Source organism: Bison bison, unplaced genomic scaffold (assembly GCF_000754665.1).
Source record: "Bison bison bison isolate TAMUID 2011002044 unplaced genomic scaffold, Bison_UMD1.0 scf7180017864309, whole genome shotgun sequence".
Lineage (NCBI taxonomy): Eukaryota > Metazoa > Chordata > Mammalia > Artiodactyla > Bovidae > Bison > Bison bison.
In genome coordinates, this window is record NW_011494881.1 from 7,266,507 (window position 1) to 7,290,707 (window position 24,201).

At 37.1% G+C, this 24,201-nt stretch overlaps 1 protein-coding gene across 1 annotated transcript in view; it reads left to right on the forward strand.

The window, feature by feature from the left end:
- Positions 1–24,201, forward strand: part of FAM149B1 (family with sequence similarity 149, member B1) — a 50,002-nt gene that overhangs the window by 14,250 nt on the left and 11,551 nt on the right. Inside the window, exons 4-7 of the mRNA XM_010852277.1 lie at positions 5,334–5,476; positions 6,230–6,346; positions 13,548–13,712; positions 17,074–17,261. Coding sequence (XP_010850579.1) covers positions 5,334–5,476; positions 6,230–6,346; positions 13,548–13,712; positions 17,074–17,261 — 613 coding nt within the window. The remainder of the gene's footprint in view (positions 1–5,333; positions 5,477–6,229; positions 6,347–13,547; positions 13,713–17,073; positions 17,262–24,201) is intronic.

A 24,201-nucleotide genomic window follows, 5' to 3' on the forward strand; every position in this document is an offset into this window, starting at 1 on the left:
CTTACTGTATCCTCTGTAACCTTTCTCCTGGGCATGAGCATAGGTAGAGAGATCTCTGATTCTCTTCCTTTTCTTATAAGAACACTAGTTCTATCAGATTAGGGCTCCATCCTTGGGACCTCATTTTACCTTAATTTCCACCTTAAAGGCATTAACTTGAAATAGCATCACATTACAGATGAGGGCTTCAACATAGGAATTTGAGAGGACACAGTTCAGTCCATAACACAGTATACCAGGAAGATATAACAATTCTAAATAAATAAACATCTAATAGAGTCTCAAAATGTATGAAGAAAAACTGATAAAATTAAAGAGATTAGTTGAAACCATAATTACTGTTAGAGATTTTAGTTATTAATAAAGCAATTAGAAAGTCAGAAATAAATAAAAGATCTGATGGTATACCCAACAAATGCAGAGTACATATCCTTCTTAAGAGCATATGGAATGCTCACAAGGACAGACTGTATGATGGACCATAAAATATCTCAATATTGTTTAAAAGATTAAATCGTACAGCGTATGCTCTCTAATTACAATAGATTTAATAGAAATCAATAATAATCAAATACCTGTAACAATTCCTAAGTATTTGGAAATTAAACAACACTGCTCTAAATATTAAATTTCAAGGAAAATTAGAGGGTATTCTGCAACTACATGACAATAAAATCACAAAACATCCAAATTTATGGAAGCAGCTAAAGCAGTCCTTATAAAGACATCTATAGCTTTAAATACTTATTTAAGAAAAGAAGAAAGCTTTAAAATGAATAACCTAAGTTTCTACCCTAGATGTTAGGAAAGAAGAGTAAATTAAACCCAAAGTAGAATGAAAGAAATAATTAAAAGCAAAATCAATGAAATAGAAAATAAGTAAATAAAAGAGAAAAGGAACAAGTTTAAGAGTTTACCCTTTGAAAAGATTAATAGTAAGCCTTCTAGTGGTATTAGTCAAGGAAAAGTAAGAAAATGCAAATTACAAATATGGGGAATGAAAGAGGAAATGTCACTACAAATTCTACAGACATTAAATAAAAGACTGTTAATAATATAAACAATTTTATGCCAATAAATTCTGTAACTTAAAAGAAATGGACAAAGTCCTTAAAAACCTGAACAGCTGTAAAACTCTTAAACTGAATCAATCTATTCTCATAGAGAAAACTCCAGGCTCAGATGGAAGAACATACATTTGTCGAAGAAATAACAGTCACACAAACACTTTATAGATCAGTGTACTACTGATGTCAAAACCGGACAAAGGCAATAAATATAATAGAAAATTCTGAGGTGGGACTTGTAAATAGTATGACAGAGTGAGTACCCCCAAAAGCAACAATAAACTGGATGTAATGGTCAAAAGCAACCATTCAGGATTCTGAAAATTAACTAAGGTACACAGAAAATGGAGAAGCAGTTATTCATCAAAATTAAGAAAACTTTGAGTTAGGAACACTAAAAGTCTCTTCTACTTTAAAGGGTGCTGTGCTTAGTTACTCAGTCGTTTCTGACCTTTTGGGACCCCATGGACTGCAGCTGGCCAGGCTCCTCTGTCCATGGAATTCTCCAGGCATGAACACTGGAGTGGGTTGCCATGCCCTCCTCCAGGGGATCTTCCCAACCCAGGGATCAAACCCAGGTCTCCCGCATTGCAGGCAGATTCTTTACCAACTGAGCCACCAGGGAAGCCCAAGAGTAAGAAGTGGGTAGCCTGGTGGGCTGCCGTCTATGGGGTTGCACAGAGTCGGACACGACTGAAGCGACTTAGCAGCAGCAGCAGCAGCAGCAGCCTATCCCTTCTCCAAGGGATCTTCCCTACCCAGGAATCAAATGGGGGTTGCCTGCATGGCAGGCTGATTCTTTACCTGTTTTACTACCAAGGAAGCCCCTGAAAACTAGCAGTTTCACTACCAGAGAGGTCTCAATAGATTTGGAGTGGAACTTGGATGGGCTTTATATCCAATATCATTTTAAACAACAGTAGCACACTCAGTGGCATATGGAGAAGGAAAAACAGTGGCTCAGATAGTCTGAAGTTTCAGTACTAACTGGGGCAAAAAATGGATTGGCAGACTATACAGAAATTTATCAAGCATCTGGGAAATAAGTCACAGGAGGCCCTAATAAACTCTTCACATATCCATGCAGGAAAGAACAGAGAGGGCCCAAACTATGCACACATCCCTGGTTGATGTGAGTTAGCACACAAATGCAGAGGCGATCTGAGAGGGCACAGAAATTAAGAGCCATAAAACTGCTTGAATTTGAACACAAAGTAAACTTTAAGACAGAAAATACCATGAGAAAAAAGGACATTTCCATAATGATAAAAAGGCCAATTCTTTAGGAAAATAAAATAGTTATAAATGTATACACACCTAACAATGAAGCCTTAAAGTATATGAAGCAAAATTACAGAATTTAAAAGAGAAATAAGAAACAAAAAGTTGTAGCTAGAGACTTCAGTACTCCACTCTTAATATTTCATATAACAACCAAACAAAATCAGGAAGGATATTGAAGACTTGAACAATACTGTTAACCACCTGACCTAACTGAGTCTACCCAATGACAAGAGAATATATAATCTTCACATAAAAAACAAATCTCATAAATCTAAAAGGATTGAAATTATACTGGGTATGTTCAACCATGTTAGAATTAAGTTAGAAATGAACAATGATATAAATTAGGTATCCCCAAGTAGTTGACAATTAAAACGGTGCTCTTCTAAACAACTGATGAGTTAAATAACAATCTATAGGGAAGTCAGAAAATATCTTGAATGAAAGGGAAAAACAGAATATCAAAATTTACAAGATATAGCTAAAGTGGTGCTTAGAGGGAAATTTACAGCTTTAAATACCTATGTAAAAAGAAAATCAAACTTACAGATATGGAACAGATTCATGATGACAGAGATGGGATTGGGCGTGGGTGAAATGGATGAAGAATATCAAAAGGTACAAACTTCCAGTTATAAGTCATGAGGATGTAATGTACAGCATAGTGACTATAGTTAAAATACTCTATTACGCAGTTGAGAGTTGCTAAGAGAAAAGATCTTAATTCTCATCGCAAGGAAAAAAATTCTGTAACAACGTATGGTGACTCACTGGGGAGACTGATTTGCTTTATATACAAATATTGAATTATGTTATACACACCAGAAACTAATATAATGTTGTATGTCAGTTATACCTCCATAGAAGAAAAATGCCTATAGAAAAAAAGCATATTTGAATCACTAACATAAGCTTCCACCTTAAGAAACTAAAAAAGAAGAGCAAATTAAATCCAATGCAAGCAGAAGGAAGGAAATAATACAGATGAGAGTAGAAATTAATGAAATAGAAAACAAAAACAATAGAGAAACAAAATTGACAAGTTTTCAGTTTGATCAAGAAACAAATAAGACATAAATTAACAAGATTAGAAATGAAGACAAAGACATAACTACTGACCTTATGGAAAGAAAAAGGACTAAGGAAATATAATAAGCAACTTCATGTCAAGAATTTAGATAACTTAGATATAACAGACAAATTTCTAGACTAAAATCAAAGATTTTAATAAATTACAAAAGTTACTAGAAAAGAGGGACTACATATAATGGAGTAAAATTCAGACTTAAAATAGGTTGCTCACAATTAACAATGTCAGATGACAATGATCCTGTATCTTTAAAGTGCTAAGGAAAAAATGAGTGCTGTATCTCCATCATATATATGATAAATAATAAAATTATTACATAAATATGATATACTGTCATTCAGTGTGCGTGTGTGTAGAGAAGGCAAAATAAAGACATTTTGAATATCTATAGAGTTTCCCATTCACGTATACTCAACTAAAAGAATGATTAAAGGACAGACTGAAGCAAAAGGGAAATAAAGCCAGAAGAAAGAAATGGGATACAAGAAGCAACAGAGAGAAAAATAATTGGCATGCTTTATTGGTAGTTACTAAAACAAATAACAATAACATTTTATGTGTTAAAAACAACACTAATACTAAAATTCAATATAAGATGCTGAGAGGGAAGTTAAAGAATATCAAAGATAAAAATCACACAGAAGATGCTTTCAGGGAAGTTGAAGCATATCAAAGTCCTTTTTAAAAAATTTTTTGTTTTACATAATTGGAATGTCATTTATCAAAGTGGCGAAAGATGTCTCAAACCCCTACATCCCTTTCTGTCCCTTTCAGTAATCTTGTAAGCTGAAGGAAGGTTTAGACTAGAAAGTAACCTTAAAACTTTTTAAACTGCAACCCACACTAAGACATGTAGTTGATATTGCAACACAGCATGTGTACCTAAGATAAAACACAGGGACTTCCCGGGTGGTGGTCCAGTGGTTAAAACTCTGAGGTCCCACTAAGGGGGCCTACGTTTGATCCATGGTCAGGGAACTAGATTTCATATGCCACAACTAAAGATCCTGCATGCTGCAACAAAGATCAAAGATCCTGTGTGCAGCATCTAAGAACTGGCACAGCCAAATAAATGAATATATATATATATATAAATATATATATATATATATTTGTGTTGAGTCTTTAATGTTAAACCTTAAATCTATCTGTGTGCTCAGTAACTCAGTCATGTCCGACTCTTTTTGGCCTCATGGACTGTAGCTCACCAGGCTCCTCTGTCCATGGAATTTTCTAGGTAAGAAAATGAATTGGTTGCCACTTCCTTTTTTTTGGATAGAACCTGACTTTCACTGTTAAAAGTTAAAATACATATTTCTTACCTTATACTTTTAAAAGAAGGTATTAACTTTTCTTCCTCCAGAATGTAAAAGGGCACATAAAAAAGATGAAGTAAAGAGTAGGCAGAGAATCAGATAACGTGATCAGATTCCCATCCCTTTGGCTGCTGCAAAAGGATAGATTATAGGGTAAAGATCTAACCTAAATTGTGAGGTGAAAACTGTAAACTACAAAATAATATATTTTTAGGATTGACTGTCTACATTAAGCTCTAAAAAAATACTGGAACCAAGCAACTGTAATAAAATTAACAATCATTGTCTTTGAGTGGTAGAATTATTGGTAATTTTTATTTTTCTTTATTCGTTTCTGGATTGTATGATAAGAAAATGTTGCTTAGAAACATTGCTATTTCTACAAATTCTCTTCAAATAGGAATAGGGAGGCCATCTGAATATTCTAAGATTCAAAAACTGACTAACTTTTCTTTCACACAAATGGACTAAATATTGAAAACAAAACAAAATCTGATTGCTTTCCACCTTTATGATTATCATTCTTAACAGAGACTGAAGCTCACCTAAATATTTTGGGGTGATAATTTCTTTTAGGAACTTGATCAAAATGCCACTGAAAAAGTCCAGGCCATGTTCACAGCCATTGACGAGCTCTTGTATGAGCAGGAGTTGAGTGTACACACTAAAAGTCTACGAGAAGAGTGCCAACAGTGGACACGTAGCTTTCCTCATCTCAGGTACTGAGATCCTGTACATTCATGGCTAATACTAAAATTTGAAAAGCAGATTTCCAAGAAACCTTGTATTCTGAAATCTTTATGGGCATGGATTTGTATGATTAAGGTGATATGGTATAAAGCCTCAGATGATAGAAAACTCATGTTGATGGAAGTTTCTCAGAGTTTTCATAACTCGTTGTCCTAATCAAGTAAAATAGTTTCTATATCAGTAGCTGTGATCTGTATCTGTCCAAAAGAGACCTTCTTTTGAACAAAAGCGTCAGAAAATGTATTTGATTACTGTCTATAAGTAAATTCTTATACATGTATACTTGAAAGCAGACATAGGCTATTAGGAAGCTTCCCTTAGAAACCACACTACTACACATACTTAAAATTTATAAAGCTTCATGTTCTTAAGAATATAATTCAGTTTTTACTAATTTGGCCTGGCTTTCACCCATTTTAGCAAATTTAATGAAGATTGTTATGGAGGGTGGAGGGTAAATTTAAATGTTTGCCCACTTTCCTTGGATTCTTTTTCCGTGGGGTGGAAAAGCTTCATCCATTCTGTGTCCATTGTATAGGAGAGAGAGATACCTTCAGAAAGGCTCTGGATTCACATTTCTCTCAAGAATCATTCTAAATCAGTAAGGGACTATGTACTAGACTTCTCTGTAGAGCCATCACATTTGTTCCAAAAATACCTATATTTTGTATGTATGCTGGATGAAGGTGCTTAACCGTCTCTTTATGTTCTTCACTTTGAAGGATTCTGGGTCGGCAGATAATCACTCCAAGTGAAGGTTACGGACTGTACCCTAGATCCCCTTCTGCTGTTTCAGCTTCACGTGAGGCAACACTGTCTCAAGAAAGAGATTCTACTATGTAAGTATTCTAATGTGTAAGTGTCTATGTATTCTAAATATGCAAGTATTTTATTCTACCACTTACACTAAAGGATTAAAATACTTATTTATTGGTATTTAGTAAAGCACAGCAAATTCTGTAAGACTAATCATAGTCTTTATGCATACTAGAATTTTTTTACTTAGGTTTTAATTTAAAAAAAAGGTTTTCTCTAGAATTTTAAGAGTTACTAATATCCATAGATACTTATATCTGTGTCATATCTATGTCTATCTATAAATACAAGCACTTTCTTCTTGGAATAAATGTGTCAACAGAGTGGTTTAAAGAAATTCAGGGATCTAAGAAATAGAATTTAAAATTTTTTTTAAAAAAACTTTGAAACAGTGGTTTTCTTAAACATGTAATACTAATTATTATGGGAGCCACTGAACTGAACTGAAACTGATATTATTAAAATGGGTAATTAGTCATTAGCTAAAATGGCTAATTCTTTGAATACCTCAAACTCTTTTAACAGTAGCACAATAAACCCAGATAGGATTGCTTTAAAAACCTATGCTTATCCTTAATTCTGTAGTAAAATGTCACGGTTTTAATTCATTTTAAAATTATTCCTTAACTATTTCCTAAGACTGTAATTTTATTTATACTGATACTGGTTAAGAGTTGTAGTGATGCTTGCTTTTGATGCCTTTTAAAGCTTGTAGTAATTTCATCAGACCACAAAGTAAAACATTATTGTCTTAGGTTAGTTAAGATTATGGGATCTGGGTTATCAACTAACTGATTTTTGGTCAGAGAGTGGGATTTGTTTACTTCTTTCAGAGTGATTTAAACTCAAGGTTCTGGTCACCAGGCTGAGATTTCTTTCTAAATTTAAGCCTCATGTATTACACCAATAAGCCTTTTAAAATTTACTCCTTTTATATAAGTTTCAGATTTTTACAGACTAATTTGTCTCCCACAGAAAGGATGTATTCTTTAATTCTCACAGACCAAAATTAGATAACTTAGATCCTGCGATTAAGATATATTTACCTGATCTATTAGTTTAAACTTTATATATACCTTTTATTTTATAATTGTAAATAGCATTTCCTTTTAGAGATTCCAAAGGAACAAGTCTGAGCAGTTAACTCCTCCTTCTCTAGGACGTTTGGCTAAATCATGATTCTGCAACACACTGCAGACATCTTTTCTGTCCGTTTTACTTGCTACTACCATTGCTGCTTGGTCTTTCTTATTTTTGGTTCTGGATTATTTGACTTAACAGTATTCAATAATTACTTTTCTTCACTATACAGATGAAATAAATACCTATCTGTACTTTATACAGACATATAGTTAAATGAAGCAAGTTATTCAGCTATATTAGGATATCACTACTTAAAGAAAATAATAACAAATTAAATATAATCCATATTTACTTTCATATCACTACCAGTTTGTCCATACTTGATATTTTTTTCTCTTGAGTACCATTAAGGAACTCATTGTACTGCAAAATATTTATATATTTTAACTAACCATAATTATTATTGATGCTCTAATTGTTACAGCCATGTCACGCTGGTTCATTTTTGTCCTTTTTTTCCAGTCCTATCCTGGAAAAATATTTTTTTCTTCTTTAAGACATGGAAGCAGCTGAAAGTCAAGGAAACACTTAACTTCTTTGAGAGACTACTAGTATTTGAGAACAAAATTTGGGTAGTTGAGGATATGTAAGTTGGTGGTGATGCTGCAATTTTTCCACTTTTTAAAATAAGTGATGTGAAAAAAATGTGTCAGAAATACAACTTTGGTATTTTTTAGTTTAACAAATTAGTTTTCCATGAAATATGAGGTTTATCAGCTACTAAGATTTTCTACAAAATAACATTTCAAATTATATCCATTCTTGCCCCTCCACATTACATCAGATTTTCCTTTTAAAGTTCATGGTTAGTCCTTTCTGTCCTTCACTTAAAAATCTTCAGTAGCTTCCCATTGAATTTATGATAAATTTAAAATTATATCATAAACTGGCCCCAGTCTACATACGTGTCTTTATCTTCTGTCACTCTCATTCATTAATTCTTCCACATTGGATTTTTTTTCACATCTCAAATGTACTAAATAAGATATTTGGTTCAGCTTCCATTCTTGAGTTCTTGGGCCAGAGGAAATTGGTATAAAAACAATACAAAAATACAGTCGCTTTCTCTTTGTATCTCTAACACCTAAAACAATGCCTAGAATATAGTTAGAATCAACTTTTTTAAAAAACTAAATTAAGTATCATATTTATTTCACAACAAACTCCATGAAAATGAACTTATATTATGGCTGCAAAACAGTGTTATCAATCAAAACAATTATTGTATAGATCAAAATGGAATTCCAAGAACTTTTTAACAATAGAAAATGGTGGTAGCATAGGAGAAAACACAGGCCAGAAAAGGATCCTGAACAGATGAGTTTGAGAACATTCCCATTTGAAAAAAAACATCAACAGAGGAATGGATAAAGATGTGGTCCATATATACAGTGGTGGAGAAGGAAATGGCAACACACTCCAGTATTCTTGCCTAGAGAATCCTGCAGACAGAGGAATCTGGTGGGCTGCTGTCCATGGGGTCACACAGAGTTGGACACAACTGAAGCAACTTAGCATGCATGCATGCATTGGAGAAGGAAATGGCAACCCACTCCAGTATTCTTTCCTGGAGAATCCTAGGGACAGAGAAGCCTGGTGGGCTGCCGTCTGTGGGGTTGCACAGAGTCAGACACAACTGCAGCAACTTAGCAGCAGCAGCATATACTGTGGAATATTACTCAGCCATTAAAAACAATGAAATAATGCATTTGCAGCAACATGGATGGACCTAAAGCTTCACACTGAGTGAAGTAAGGCAGAGAAGGAGAAACACCGTATGACACCCCTTATATGTGGGATCTACAAAGAAATGATACAAATGAACTTAATTACAAAACAGAAAGAGATTCACAGAGAGCAGACTTACGGTTGCCGGGTCCAGGGCAGGTAAGGATGGGAGGAAGGGATAGTTAAGGCGTTTGGCATTGACGTGTACACACTGCTATATTTAAAATGGATAACCAACAAAGACCTGCTGTATAGCACAAAATAAATAAATAAATACGATTTTTTAAAATGAAAAAAAACTTCGTAATCTGCTGCTGCAAGTTAGTTTAAGGGGCTTATCTACCCTTAGTTTAAATACATACTGCAACGAAAATTAACTATAATATCTAATAAGTTGCCAAAGTGTATGACTGTATGCAGAATTATAACCCTTAAAAAATCATTAAAAGAATAGATAACTAGAAAATAAACCTTTGTGTATATGACTAGATAATTTTCAACAAGGGTGCCAAGATTACACAGTGGGGAAAGGACAATCCCCCCAACAAATGGTGCTGGGAAAACAATGCAAAAGAATGAAGTGGAACTCTGATCTTACACCATATACAGAACTTAACTCAGAATGGATTTCAAAGACCTAAATGTAAGACCTAAAACTATTAAAACTCCTAGAATAAAATATAGGGGAAAAGCTTCAGGATATTGGATTTGGCAATGATTTATTGGATAGAACATCAAAACCTAAAAACAAAAGCAAAAATAAACAAATGGGACTACATCAAACTCAAAAATTTTTGTGTACCCAAAGAAAAAAATCATTAGAGTGAAAAGGCAACCTGTGGAATGGGGGAGAATATTTCCAAGTCATGTCTGATAAAGGGTTAATATCTAGAACACATGAGGAACTTCTACAATCCAACAACAACAAAAAGAACCCAATTTAAAAATAGAAAAAGGACAAGAGAATAGACAATTCTCAAAGACGATAAGCCAATGGCCAACAAATAAATGAAAAGATGCTCAACATCACTAATCATAAGAGGAATGCAAATCAAAACCACAATGAAATAACCACCTCATACCCATTCCAGCTGAGCTATTTCAAGTCCAAAACGATGATGCTGTGAGGGCCTCCCTGGTAGTCCAGTGGTTAGGAATCCACCTTGCAATGCAGTGGACACCGGTTCAGTCCCATGTCTGGGAAGATCCCACATGCTACGGGGCAACTAGGCCCAGGTGCCACAGCTACTGAGCCCATGTGAGGCAACTACTGAAGACCATGTGCCTTAGACTCTGTGCTCCACAACAAGAGCAGCCACCATTATGGGAAGCCTGCAAACCGCAACCAGAGAGTAGCTGCGACTAGAGCAAGCCCACACATAGCAGTGAAGACCCAGCACAGCCAAAATAAATAAATATTATTTTTTAAAAAAGATGATGCTGTGTAAATGCTACACTCAATATGCCAGCAAATTTGGTGAAAAGTTGGCCACAGGACTGGAAAAGGTCAGTTTTCATTCCAATCCCAAAGAAAGGCAAAGCCAGAGAATGTTCAAACTACGGCACAACTGCACTCACCTCACATGCTAGCAGAGTAATGCTCAAGATTCTCCAAGCCAGGCTTCAACAGTACGTGAACTGAGAACTTCCAGATGTTCAAGAAGGATTTAGAAAAGGCAGGGAAACCAGAGATCAAATAACCAACATTCACTGGATCATACAAAAAGCAAGAGAATGCCAGAAAAACATCTGCTTCATTGACTACAGTAAAGCCTTTGATTGTGTAGATCACAACAAACTGTGGGAAATTCTTAAAGAGATGGGAATACCAGACCACCTTACCTGCCTCCTGAGAAGTCTGTATGTAGGTCAAGAAGCAACAGTTAGGACAGGACATGGAACAACAGACTGGCTCCAAATTGGGAAAGGAGTACATCAAGACTGTATATTGTCACCTTGCTTATTTAGCTTCTATGCAGAGTACATCATGCGAAATGCCGGGCTGGATGAAGCACAAGCTGGAATCAAGATTGCTGGGAGAATTATCAATAACCTCAGATATGCAGATGACACCACCCTCATGGCAGAACATGAAGAAGAACTAAAGAGCCTCTTGATGAAAGTGAAAGAAGAGAGTGAAAAAGCTGCCTTAAAAGTCAACATTCAGAAAACTAAGATTATGGCATCCAGTCCCATCACTTCATGGCAAATTGATGGGGAAACAATGAGAGACTATTTTGGGGCTCCAAAATCACTGCAGATAGTGACTGTAGCCATGAAATTAAAAGAAACTTGCTCCTTGGAAGAAAAGCTATGACAAACTTTGACAGCATACTAGAAAACAGAGACATTACTTTAATGACAAAGGTACATATAGTCAAAGCTATGGTTTTTCCAGTAGTCATGTATGGATGTGAATGTTGGACCATAAAGAAACCTGAGCGCCGAAGAATTGATGCTTTTGAACTATGGTGTTGGAGAAGACTCTTGAGAGTCTCTTGGACAGCAAAGAGATCAAACTAGTCGTTCCTAAAGAAAATCAGTGCTGAATATTCATTGGAAGGACTGATGCTGAAGCTGAAGCCCTGATACTTTGGCTACCTGATGCGAAGAACTGACTCGTTGGAAAAGACCCTGATGCTGGGAAAGTTTGAAGGCAGGAAGACAAGGGGACGACAGAGGATGAGATGGTTGGATGGCATCACCAACTTGTTAAACATAAATTTGAGCAATTTGGGAGTTGGTGATGAACAGGGAAGCCTGGTGTGCTGCAGTTCATGAGATCGCAAAGAGTCAGACATGACTGAGTAACTGAACTGAATTGAACCCATCGTTTAACTGTATGGGGGTCCTGGGAAATGCAGTCTAGTTTTGTGGCCTGAGAAAGCATTTAGTCAACATTTAACAGTCTCTTTGGGTGTCCATGGTGGCTCAGCAGTAAAGAGTCTGACTGCAAAGCAGGAGATGCTGGTTTGGTCCCTGGGTCAGGAAGATCTTCTGGAGAAGGAAATGGCAACCCACTCCAGTATTCTTGCCTGGAAAATCTCATGGACAGAGGAGTCAGGTGGGCTACAAATCCATGGGGTCGCAAGAGTCAGACACGACTTTGTGACTAAACCACCACCACCCATCATCAGGGTGGCCACTATCTAGAGAACAGAAAGCAACAACTTTTGGCAAAAATGTAGACAAAAAATTGGAACTCTGTGAACTGTTGGGGGGAATGGAGTGTAAAACAGTACAGCCACTAAAGAAAACAGTGTGGGCTGTGTTAGGTGCTCAGTCGTGTCTGACTCTTTGTGAGCCCACAGACTGTAGCCCGCCAGGCTTCTCTGTCCATGAAATTCTCCAGGCAAGAATACTGGAGTGGATTGCCATTCCCTCCTCCCAAGGAACTTCCCAACCCAGCGACTGAACCCTGGTTTCCTGCCTCGCAGGCAGATTCTTTACCGTTTGAGCTACAGAGAAGTCTCCTGTTGTCTCTTGGAAAACAGTATGGAGGCTTCTTAAAACACTAAAAATAGAATTACTATATGAACCAGCAATCCCACTCAGGTATATATCCAAAAAAAATTCAAAGGAGGATCTCAAAGAGATATTTGCACACCAATATTCACTGAAGCATTAATCACAATAGCCAAGAGGTGGAAACAACCCAGATGGTCATCACAGATAAATGGATAAAGAAAATTTATATACATGCAATGGAATATTATAGAAGGAAATCCTGTTACATGCTATAATATGGATTGATGAGCCTTGAAAGTATTATTTAATAAGTGAAATAAGCTAGTCACAAAAGGACAAATACAATATGATTCCACCCATATTTAGTATCTAAAGTAGTCCAATCATAGAAACAGAAAGTAGAAGTATAGTTGCCCAAAGGAGGAGAGGAAGGAGAAGGGGCAGTTAGTGTTTAAGGGATACCAGAGTTTCAGTTTTGCAATATAAGTTCAAGAGATCGATTGCACAATAATGTGCATGCATTTTCAACAACAATGAAGTTACTGAAATAAACCTGTAATCTCCTGAGGTACTTCAAAGAGTTGAACATGAATGTAAATATTCTTAGATTAAAAAAAAAAAAGCTTATGTTGTAGCCATAGCCATTGCAGCTGAAAAGATAGCAAGTAGTATGCAACTGCTTCAGTATTAGGTGCATAATACACCTACGCAGAGTGGGTGTGTGGCTCATATTTATTCCTGTTCTGAGAAATAATAGGTATTAAGGTTTAGAGTAGCCCAGGAAGGTGTCGCCAGGGGAAGGGACTTTGAGCTGAAACTTGTATGAATGAGTTCCTGTGAGAACTGTTTATGTTGAACATAATTACTGTTTTTCCCGTCTCCCAGATTTGGCATTAGGGGAAAGAAGTTACATTTTTCATCTTCATATGGTCCTAAAGCATCTTCCATTGTCAAATCCCCTTGCTTGTGTTCTATGGAAAGAGAAGAAGACTGTATAATATTTTCTGAGGGAATAATAGAGGAATACCTAGCGTTTGACCACACAGATATGTGAGTATTGTATCTTTTAAACTTTTTACTCCCCTGTTTTGTGTATTAGTATCTATTTTTCTAAAGTATGGCACCAGTATTATCTATAATTAAATTTATGTTATTTATGTTCTGTTACTTCTCAGTTGTCCAGCATTCATAGACTTAATTGATATACATTGTTTTTTCCTGCACATGTCATTTGCCTCTTCCTGGGATTAAACAGTTTAAATGAATTAATTTTTTCTCCACATAATTTGATTTTTCTTTGTCAGTTATCACCAGTAATTCATGGAAACTTTATTCATCTTATTCTAAATCCAGGCTCCCTTACTGTTCCATGCTACATCCCTGAAATATTAACGTCTTAAACTATTCCTCTAAGCCTTTAGAAGTTCAGAATGATAGTCACAGTGGCACATCTGGAAGTGAGAATTTCAGGCTATGAGGCTGTGGTTAGGTCTAGTTAGTGTCACATGATTCTGGACTTTTCTTCCCTTATTTCCTATTGAGCCATGCTGACTTTTATGTTCAATGTATACAGTCCTAGGCTCAGGTAGACATAACTCAGATTTCTATACATAGTACCAATGAGTTAGCTAATTGTTCCAAGAGAATCATATGTATGCTCTTTTGATTTTCCAGAGATTTCCCCCTTCCCTTTCACTTCATCTGGCCTGAGTCAAATTATCTGTTTTTTCTCCTCCTTTTTCCTCAAAGGTCTTTTCCCTTCATTTTAGCTTTAAATAAAGCTGATTTAACTACTCCAAAACGTGATGTTCATGACTCAAACCCAAATGAATTTTCAAGTAATACAGGGAAGATTTTTAGGAAGGCAGTCTTCTCTTTAGAGATACCACTGAGATACTGAGATGTCATGAATGAAATCATGTAAGTTTGGAAGAAAATAAGATATGAAAGATTTTTTTTAATAGTGTGGGAATAGGGAAGGCCTTTCTAACTATAGCTTAAAATCTACAAGTCATTTAAAAATAACTGCTTAAAATAAAATTTCTGCATAAAAAATTCATAAAGTCAGAAGACAAACTGGCAAAAATATTTGCAGTTAATGCATGCACAGAGGCTTAATTTCCTTAACATGTATATCAATAAGGAAAAAATTAAGGACAAAACAAAGAACATGGCAGAGTTCACATTATAAGAAAATGGATCTGAAATATATGAAATGAAACTCAGTCTCATTCAGAGATTCAAATCAAAATTATCATGAGTACTCTTTTACCTGACAGACTATCAAAAGACAAAAGATAAAGAAATTTGATTATTCCTTGAATGAGAAAATAGGCATATTCTTTCACTACTGGAGAATTATACCACCTCTTTAAATTGAAATGCACATACCCTTTGACTCAATAATCTATTGATAGGAATCTACCCTACAAATAAGACACCTATGTAGCCAAAGAACTACATACATACGTCCCCAACTTAAGATGAGTTGACTTATGAATTCTGAATTTACAATGGTATAGAAGTGATACACATTGAATAGCAACTGTCCATTGGAATTTCTGTCTTTTCCTGGACTAGCGATATGCAGTACTCTCTCAGGATGCTGCGCAGTGGCAGCAAGCTGCAGCTCCCAGTCAGGCACACTACCATGAGGGTAAACAGCCAACACACTTAAGCCATTTTATACCCATCAACCACTGCTTTTCACTTTGAGTAGAGTATGAAATACATTACATGGGATATTTAACACTTTATTATAAAATAGGTTTTGTGTTAGATAATTTTGCCCAGCTGTATGCTAATTTGTCTTCTGAGCACATTTAAGGAAGCTAGGCTAAGCTATAATGTTCAACAGGTTAGGTATATTAAATGCATTTTTTACTTACATTTTTGTTAGTTTATTGGGCTGTAACCTAATATATAAGGAATATCTCTAGAAATATATTGTGGTATTGATTATAAAAGCAAAAAGTTAGTTGATCAACAGCTGCCTGGCTACATATATTATGGTATATCCAATGGAATACTCTGCAGTTATTTTTTTAAAGAGGCAGATTTATATATATATATATATATATTGATAAGGGATCATGGGCCAGGATACATTGATAATTGGATGAGCAAGGTGGAACATTCTCTGGACTCATGTATGTTTGCTTCTGGGAATGAGGACTGGGCTAGAGATATAGGAAACTTATTTTTCACTACATGTATACATTTCCTTCTAAGCAATTTGAATTTTCATCATATGGCTATGTTATCTCCTCTTAAAAGAAATATAAATTGAAATACAGTCAATACTATTCAGCTTCCCCGGTGGCTTAGATGGTAAAGAATCCGCCTACAATGCAGGAAACCTGGGTTTCATCCCTGGGTCAGGATCCCCTGGAGAAGGAAATGGCAACCCACTCCAGTACTCTTGCCTGGAGAATCCCATGGACAGAGGCGCCTGGCAAGCAATAGTCCATGGGGTCGCAGTTGGACTCGAGCAACTGACACACACACAGCCTCCTCCACCACTTAATGCCAGGCTAGCTCTTCCTTTGGAAAGAAGCAAAGAGAGTCTGGCTGTCCTGCTCAAATCTTAGCATCCTTCTTTCCAGCCTAGTTTCCTATTTCATTCTTGTGTACTTTGTTACCCTAGGAGTAACTTTCACTGTTACCCAAGTCAATTCCACAATTTGCTTTGTCTTAGTTTATACTGTCACAGATAAGCACATCTATCAGCCAGATTTTCTTCCCCTAGAAATCTATTTGTGCTATTGATACCCAGTGCCAGAGAAGAGATAGCCTTGCCTAACTGGGAGTTTCTGAATTTTAGATACAGATTCCAGAAGAGCCCGAGTAGCTTCCTATGCTGTTGGGTTTCTCTCTTTTTCCTTTACAATCAACTACCAAATGTTTATTTAGGTTAGTAAAAGTATACAATATAATAATCTATGTGGACTATTTCCCTGATGAATCACTGCCTCAAATAACTATGCAGCTAATCACAGTTACACCATTCAGTGTGTCACATTAATATAATCTAAATGTTATCCAATTACAAGAAAAAGATTATTTCTGTGTTCAAGTCATAGCTTGCTTGTTGCTCAACTGACAGTGCCATCTGTTTAAAGCTAAAAAAAAGGACAATGATTCTCACCCTTCTTTTTCTTGTTCTATTTTTTGCCAGAATATGGGGTGGAATGGGGGTAAAAAGGAAAATGCAGAGTCTCCTCTGTTAAAAACTTCCTTAGCTCACAAGAGAACTTAATATCTGTGCTACATATGTCAAGGGTTGGCGGGGGGGGGGCGGTCAGACTTAGCGGGGAGGAGCACAGATCACATTCCTAAGCAGCACAAAAGATAGTGGTGAACACTCAGTGAAGAAGAACCATGAAATCTTTCCCTCTTGTTTCTGTTACAGGGAAGAGGAGTTTCATGGAAAGAAATCAGAAGCAGCTACAGAGAAACAGAAATTAGGGTATCCGCCCATTGCTCCATTTTACTGCATGAAAGAGGATGTCCTTGCTTATGTGTTTGACGATGTGTGGAGCAAGGTCCTAAGCTGTATGGAGCAGCTGACACGTACTCACTGGGAGGGATTTGCTTCTGGTAAGGCTCTTTGTGAAAACAATATAAAAAAATAATTAAGACTTCCAAACCCTAACCAGTCTATTAGATTATATGCTTAATAGTACACAAGAATCATATTTGTATTTCTTATAGAAACTAACAGATAGTTGGACAATATTTGGGAATGACTGGATGAGTAAAGAGGCCTAGTCTATGATGACTAGAGACTGAGCTTTCTTTTTGAATGTAATTATTTGTGAGAAAAAAACAACATGTGCAAGTCACAAATACATTTTAAAAACCACTTTATTGAAGAAATGATTTACAATAAACTAGTAAAACTTAAAGTATATAATAAGTTGATTTATGTATATACAGCCATGAAACTATAAGTCAATACAGTGAACATATCCATTACCCGCAAAAGTTCATGGCCTTGTAATCCCTCCCTCCTACCCTTGCCCAACTCACTATCCTGAAGTGACAACTTACCTGCTTAAATGGAATCATGTTGTATTGACTCTTTTTTTTAATCATCTTCTTTCTCCCAGTATAAATCATTCTGAGAGTCATCCATGTGTCAATAATTTATTCCTTTTATTGCTGAGTAGTATTCCACTGTTCCATAACTCGTTTATCCATTTATTTGTTGTTGGATGTTTGGACTATTTTCATTTTTGGTCTATTAGTGCTTTTATGAACACTAGGGTACAAGACATACATTTTGACATATATTTCCTTTTTCTCTTGGGTAGATTTCTAGGAGTGGAACTGTCAGAGTATATGGTCAAATGTATATTTAATGTCTTAACAATTGTCTGCATTGGTTTTCTATGTTGCACAAAACATTAACACAAACTTAGCAGCTTCAAACAATACACATTTATTATCTCACAGATCTGTGAGTCAGAAGTCCAATAACAGCCAGCTAGTCCTTTACTTAAGATCTCACAGGGCTGTAATCAGGGTGTTGGTCAGAGCTGGTTCTCATGTTGCGGCTCATGTTTTTGGAAGCATCCAGTTTCTTGTAGCTGTAGTAGTCATGGTAGCTTACTTCTCCAAAGCTTTCTCAGTAAGAAAGACTGAGAGCTAATCTACTAGCAAGACAGAAGATTATGTAACATAATCAAGGGGGTGACATTCCATCACCTTTACCATCATCTATTGGTTTGAAGCAAGTCACAGGTCCTGCCCACAGTCCAAGGGAGGGGATTACACAAAGGTGTGAACACCCAGAGATGAGAATCATGGGCTGGCGGCAGGGGGCCACATTGGAATTTGTCCACTACAGTCCTCCCACTGGCCACCAGTGAGTCATATGCTCCCACATGCAAAGTACAGTCAACTGTCTTTAAAAGTTTCCAAGAGAATCATTCTTGGAATGACGGAGCCTCAGCTCCATAGATTTTTGAAATCAGGTAAGAATGAAGTTCCTGGATGTAATACAGGGCAAGTGAAGTTATTGGGGGCACAATTCATTTCTGTTCTATAGCCCTGTGAAACTAAATACAAAGGTACATAAACATCTAACTATTTAATCCAGCCATTCTGTTCCTAGAGACAGATTATTGGTATTTGACCCCAACAAACCCAACATATAGTAGTGTGCCAGGAAAAGGATAACCATTATAGACACTCCAGTTAAAGGCTGGGGTGGGGAAGGGATCCCTAGCAATTCTGAAATCCACATGTGAAAATATTCGGGATTCCTTCATCAAGTTTCAAGGCCTGGAAATAATCCTCTTAGCTCTCTGGTCTCCCCTCTAAGCTCTTGATTTCACCCTCTGAGTCATCCTGTTAACATGAAAGGTATCATGTTCGTAGCTAAGTAATTTTATTAGGTTGTGTCCTGCCAGTAGAATTTTGGGGGCCTGATAGCCTTCCTTTTTTTTGGTATCTTTTGCATCTAGAGAGATTGAGAATTCTCAAAATCATTGAGTCCTGTTTTCTTTATGTTTAATAGTTTTTCCCTCAATTTCTCTCATCTCATGTCTTATCATAAGCAGCAAGAAAAAAAATCAGGCTTCACCTTTAACACTTTGCTAGGAAATCTCCATAGCTATATAACTAAAATCATCACTTTGAAAGTTCAGCCTGTCCACATGACCATAAAAGACCATTTCACTAAACTTTGTCACAAAATAACAAGCATCTCCTTTCTTCCAGTTTCTAATATGTTCTCCCTTCTTCCAGTTTCTAGTATGTTCCTCATTTCCTTCTGAGCTTTCCCCTCCCTACAGCACCCTCCAAATCCAAATTTCTCCTAAGTCTATTCAAGGTAATTTGTGACTTCTCTATCATGCGTCTCAAAATTCTTCCAGCTTCTATCAATGAACAATCAAAAATGAAATTAAGGAAACAATTTATTTACCTATTATCAAAAAGAATAAAATACTTAGGAATAAACTGAACCAAGGAAGTATAGGACTTCTACACAGAATACTACAAAACACTGAAAGAAAATAGGTAAGGCCTAAAGAAAGCCGTCCTCAGTGATCAGTGCAAAGAAATAGAGGAAAACAATAGAATGGGAAAGACTAGAGATCTCTTCAAGAAAATTAGAGCTAACAAGGGAACATTTCATGAAAAGATGGGCACAATAAAGGACAGAAATGGTATGGACCTAACAGAAGCAGAAGGTATTAAGAAGAGGTGGCAAGAATACACAGAAGAACTGTACAAAAAAGATCTTCATGACTCAGATAACCATGATGATATGATCACTCACCTAGAGCCAGACATCCTGGAATGTGAAGTCAAGTGGGCCTTAAGGAAGCATCACTACAAACAAAGCTAGTGGAGGTGATGGAATTCCAGTTGAGCTATTTCCAGTCCTAAAAGATGATGCTGTGAAAGTGCTGCACTCAATTTGCCAACAAATCTGGAAAACTCAGCAGTGGCCATAGGACTGGAAAAGGTCAGTTTTCATTCCAATCCCAAAGAAAGGCAATGCCAAAGAATGCTCAAACTACGGCACAGTTGCACTCATCTCACATGCTAGCAAAGTAATGCTCAAAATTCTCCAAGCTAGGTTTCAACAGTTTGTGAACTGTGAACTTGCAGATGTTCAAGCTGGTTTTGGAAAAGTCAGAGGAACCAGAGACGAAATAGCCAAAATCAGTTGGATCATAGAAAAAGCAAGAGAATTCCAGAAAAACATCTGCTTTATTCACTACACCAAATCCTTTGACTGTGTGGATCACAACATACTGTGGAAATATGGGAATACCAGATGACCTGACCTGCCTCCTCAAAAATCTTAAGCAGGTCGAGAAGCAATAGTTAGAACCGGACATGGAACAATGCACTGGTTCCAAATTAGGAAAGGAGTACATCAAGGCTGTCACCCTTGGGTGACAATATGTCACCCTGCTTATTTAACTTATATGCAGAGTACATCATGTGAAATGCCAGGCTGGATGAAGCACAAGCTGGAATCAGGATTGCTGGGAGAAATATCAATAAACTCAGATATGCAGATAAAGGAGATCAGTCCTGGGTGTTCATTGGTAGGACTGATGTTGAAGCTGAAACTCCAGTACTTTGGCCACCTGATGCGAAGAGCTGACTCATTTGAAAAGACCCTGATGCTGGGAAACATTGAGGGCAGGAGGAGAAGGGGACGACAGAGGATGAGATGGTTGGATGGCATCACTGACTCAATGGACGTGGGTTTGGGTGAACTCCAGGAGCTGGTGATGGACAGGGAGGCCTGGCGTGCTGCGGATCATGGGGTTGCAAAGAGTCAGATACGACTGAGCCACTGCACAGAACTGAACTGATACAGATGATACCACCCTTACGGCAGAAAGAGAAGAAGAACTAAAGAGGCTCTTGATGAAAGAAGAGAGTGAAAAACCTGGCTTAAAACTCAACATTCAGAAAACTAATAAGATCACGGTATCTGGTCCCATCACTTCATGGCAAATAGATAGGGAAACAATGGAAACAGTGAGAGACTTTATTTTCTTGGGCTTCAGAATCACTGCAGATGGTGACTACAGCCATGAAATTAAAAGACGCTTGATTCTTGGAAGAAAAGCTATGACCAACCTCAACAGCATACTAAAAAGCAGAGACATTACTTTGCCAACAAAGGTCCATCTAGTCAAAGCTGTGGTTTTTCCAGTAGTCATGTATGGATTTGAGAGTTGGACTATAAAGAAAGCTGAGTGCCGAAGAATTGATGCTTCTGAACTGTGGTTTGGAGAAGACTCTTGAGAGTCCTTTGGACTGCATGGAGATCCAACCAGTCAGTCCTAAAGGAAATCAGTCCTGAATATTCATTGGAAGGACTGATGCTGAAGCTGAAACTCCAATATTTTGGCCACCTGATGCAAAGAACTGACTCACTGGAAAAGACCCTGATGCTGGGAAAGGGTGAAGGTGGGAAGAGAAGGGGACAACAGAGGATGAGATGGTTGAATGGCATCACTAACTTGATGGACATGAGTTTGAGTAAGCTCCAGGAGTTGCTGATGGACAGGGAAGCCTGGCATGCTGCAGTCTGTGGGGTCGCAAAGAGTCGGACACAACTGAGTGACTGAACTGAACTGAAAGAAATGGAAGGGGTTTCCTAGGCAGTGCGGTGGTAAAGAATCTGCCTGCCAATGCAGGAGACGCAAGAGATGCAGGTTCGATTCCTGGGTCTGGAAGATCCCCTGGAGTAGGAAATGGCAACCCACTCCAGTATTCCTGTGTAGAAAATTCCATGGACAGAGGAGCTTGGCAGCCTACAGTCCACGGGGTTGCAAAGAGTTGGACTTGACTGAGTGACTGGGCACACACACACACAAATGGAAAGACAGGCTCTGCTTATGTATCGGAAGACGTAGTATTGTTAAGATGGCTGCTGCTGCTACTACTAAGTCTCTTCATTTGTGTCCGACTCTGTGCGACCCCACAGACGGCAGCCCACCAGGCTCCCCAGTCCATGGGATTCTCCAGGCAAGAACACTGGAGTGGGTTGCCATTTCCTTCTCCAATGCGTGAAAGTGAAGTCGCTCAGTCGTGTCTGACTCTTCGTGACCCCATGGACTGCAGCCCACCAGGCTCTTCCATCCGTGGGCTTCTCCAGGGAGTCTCCCTGAATATATCTACAGCCTGAGTGCAACTTTATCAAAATTCCAGCTGCCTTTTTTAAAAGGCAGAGATAATTCATACAGAAATGCAAGATATCCTGAATATCCAAAACAATATTGAAAAAGAACAAATTTGGAGGATTCATACTTCTTGATTTTAAAAGATAATACAAAGCTACAGTGATCAAAACAGTGTAGTACTGGCATAAGAACATATATTGATCCATGGAATAGAATAAGAAGTCCATAAATAAACCCACACATCTATGGTCAACTGATTTTCAACAAGGGAGCCAAGCCTATGGGGGAAGAAGAGTCTCTTTAAGAAATGATGCTGGCAGGGAACATAGCCAATATTTTATCATAACTATAAATGGAGTATAACCTTTTAAAATTGTAAACCACTATGTTGTACACCTGAAACTTACTGAATATTGTAAATCAACTCTGTCAATCAAAAAAAAAAAAATTCAGATGGGGAAAAAAAAGGAAATGGTGCTGGGACAACTGCAAAAGAATGAAGTTGGACCGTTACTTCACATCATATAAAAAATATCAACTCAAAATGGACCAAAGGAACACACTTCAGAGCTACATAAAACTTAGGAGAAAACATTGGAGTAGATCTCAATGAGCTTGGATTTGGCAGCTGATTCTTAGATGTCATCTGACACCAAGACCACATATAACCAAAGAAAAAACAGATAAATTGGATTTCATCAAAATAAAATACTTTAGGGTGTATCAAGGGACATTATCAAGAAAGTGAAAAGACAGCCTACAAAATGGGAGGAAATCTACGTAAACCATAGACCTAATAAGAATCTAGTATCCACAATATATAAAGAACTACAACCCAGAAACAAAAGAAAAAACAATCCAATTAATCAGCAAATAACTCAAAGAGCAATTTCTCCAAAGAAGATATACAAATAGCCAATAAGTACATGAAAAGATGTTCAAAATCATTATTCATTAGGGGAATCAAATAACCAAAACCACAATGAGACACCACTTCATACCCACTAGTGCGACTGTATTAAAGATTAAAAAAGGACAGTAACAAGTATTGATGAGGATGTGAAATTGGAATGCTCGTAAATTAATGGTGGGAATGCAAAGTGGTACAGTCACTATGGAACCAGTTTGGCAGTTCCTCAAAAAGTTAAATTACCATATGACCCAGCAATTCTGCTCAAAGGTATATAACCTAGAGAAGTGAAATATAGCCACACAAAAGCCTTGCATGAATGCTGACAGCAGCATTATTCATGAGTCAAAAAAGTGGAAGCAACCTAAACATCCATCAACTGATGGATAAACAAATGGTTTGTCCATGTGTTATGGACTGAATTGTGTTCCCCTTAAAATCCAAAAGGCCTAACACCCAATGTGGTTATGTTTGGTGATATGGCCTTTAGAGAGATAATTAAGGTTAAATGAGGTCGGAATGGTGAGACCCTAATCCTATAGGGTTGGTATCCTTAAGGAAAGGAAGAGACATGAGAGTTCTTTCTATGCATGCAAAGAGCAAAGGTCATGCAAACAAAGACAAAGCGAAAAGGCAACTGTGCCTAGGAGCCAGGAATAGAGGTCACACTATAAACCAACCCCAACAGTACCTTGATAATGGACTTTGAGGCTCCAGAACTGTGAGAAAATTAATTTCTGTTGTTTAAGCCACCCAGTCTCTGGCATTTAATGGCAGCCCAAGTAACTAATACTTCATGCACAACGTTTCAAATATGCTAAACACCACTTATTTTTCTGTGTATCCATAAATTAAGGTTATTGTGAAACTTAAAGTTTGAAAAAAAGAAGAAAGTAATTTTAAAATGGAGCTAGAGGATCTCTGACTGGTTTAGTGGGTTGACTGAAATGTCCTAAAATAGGGGTCA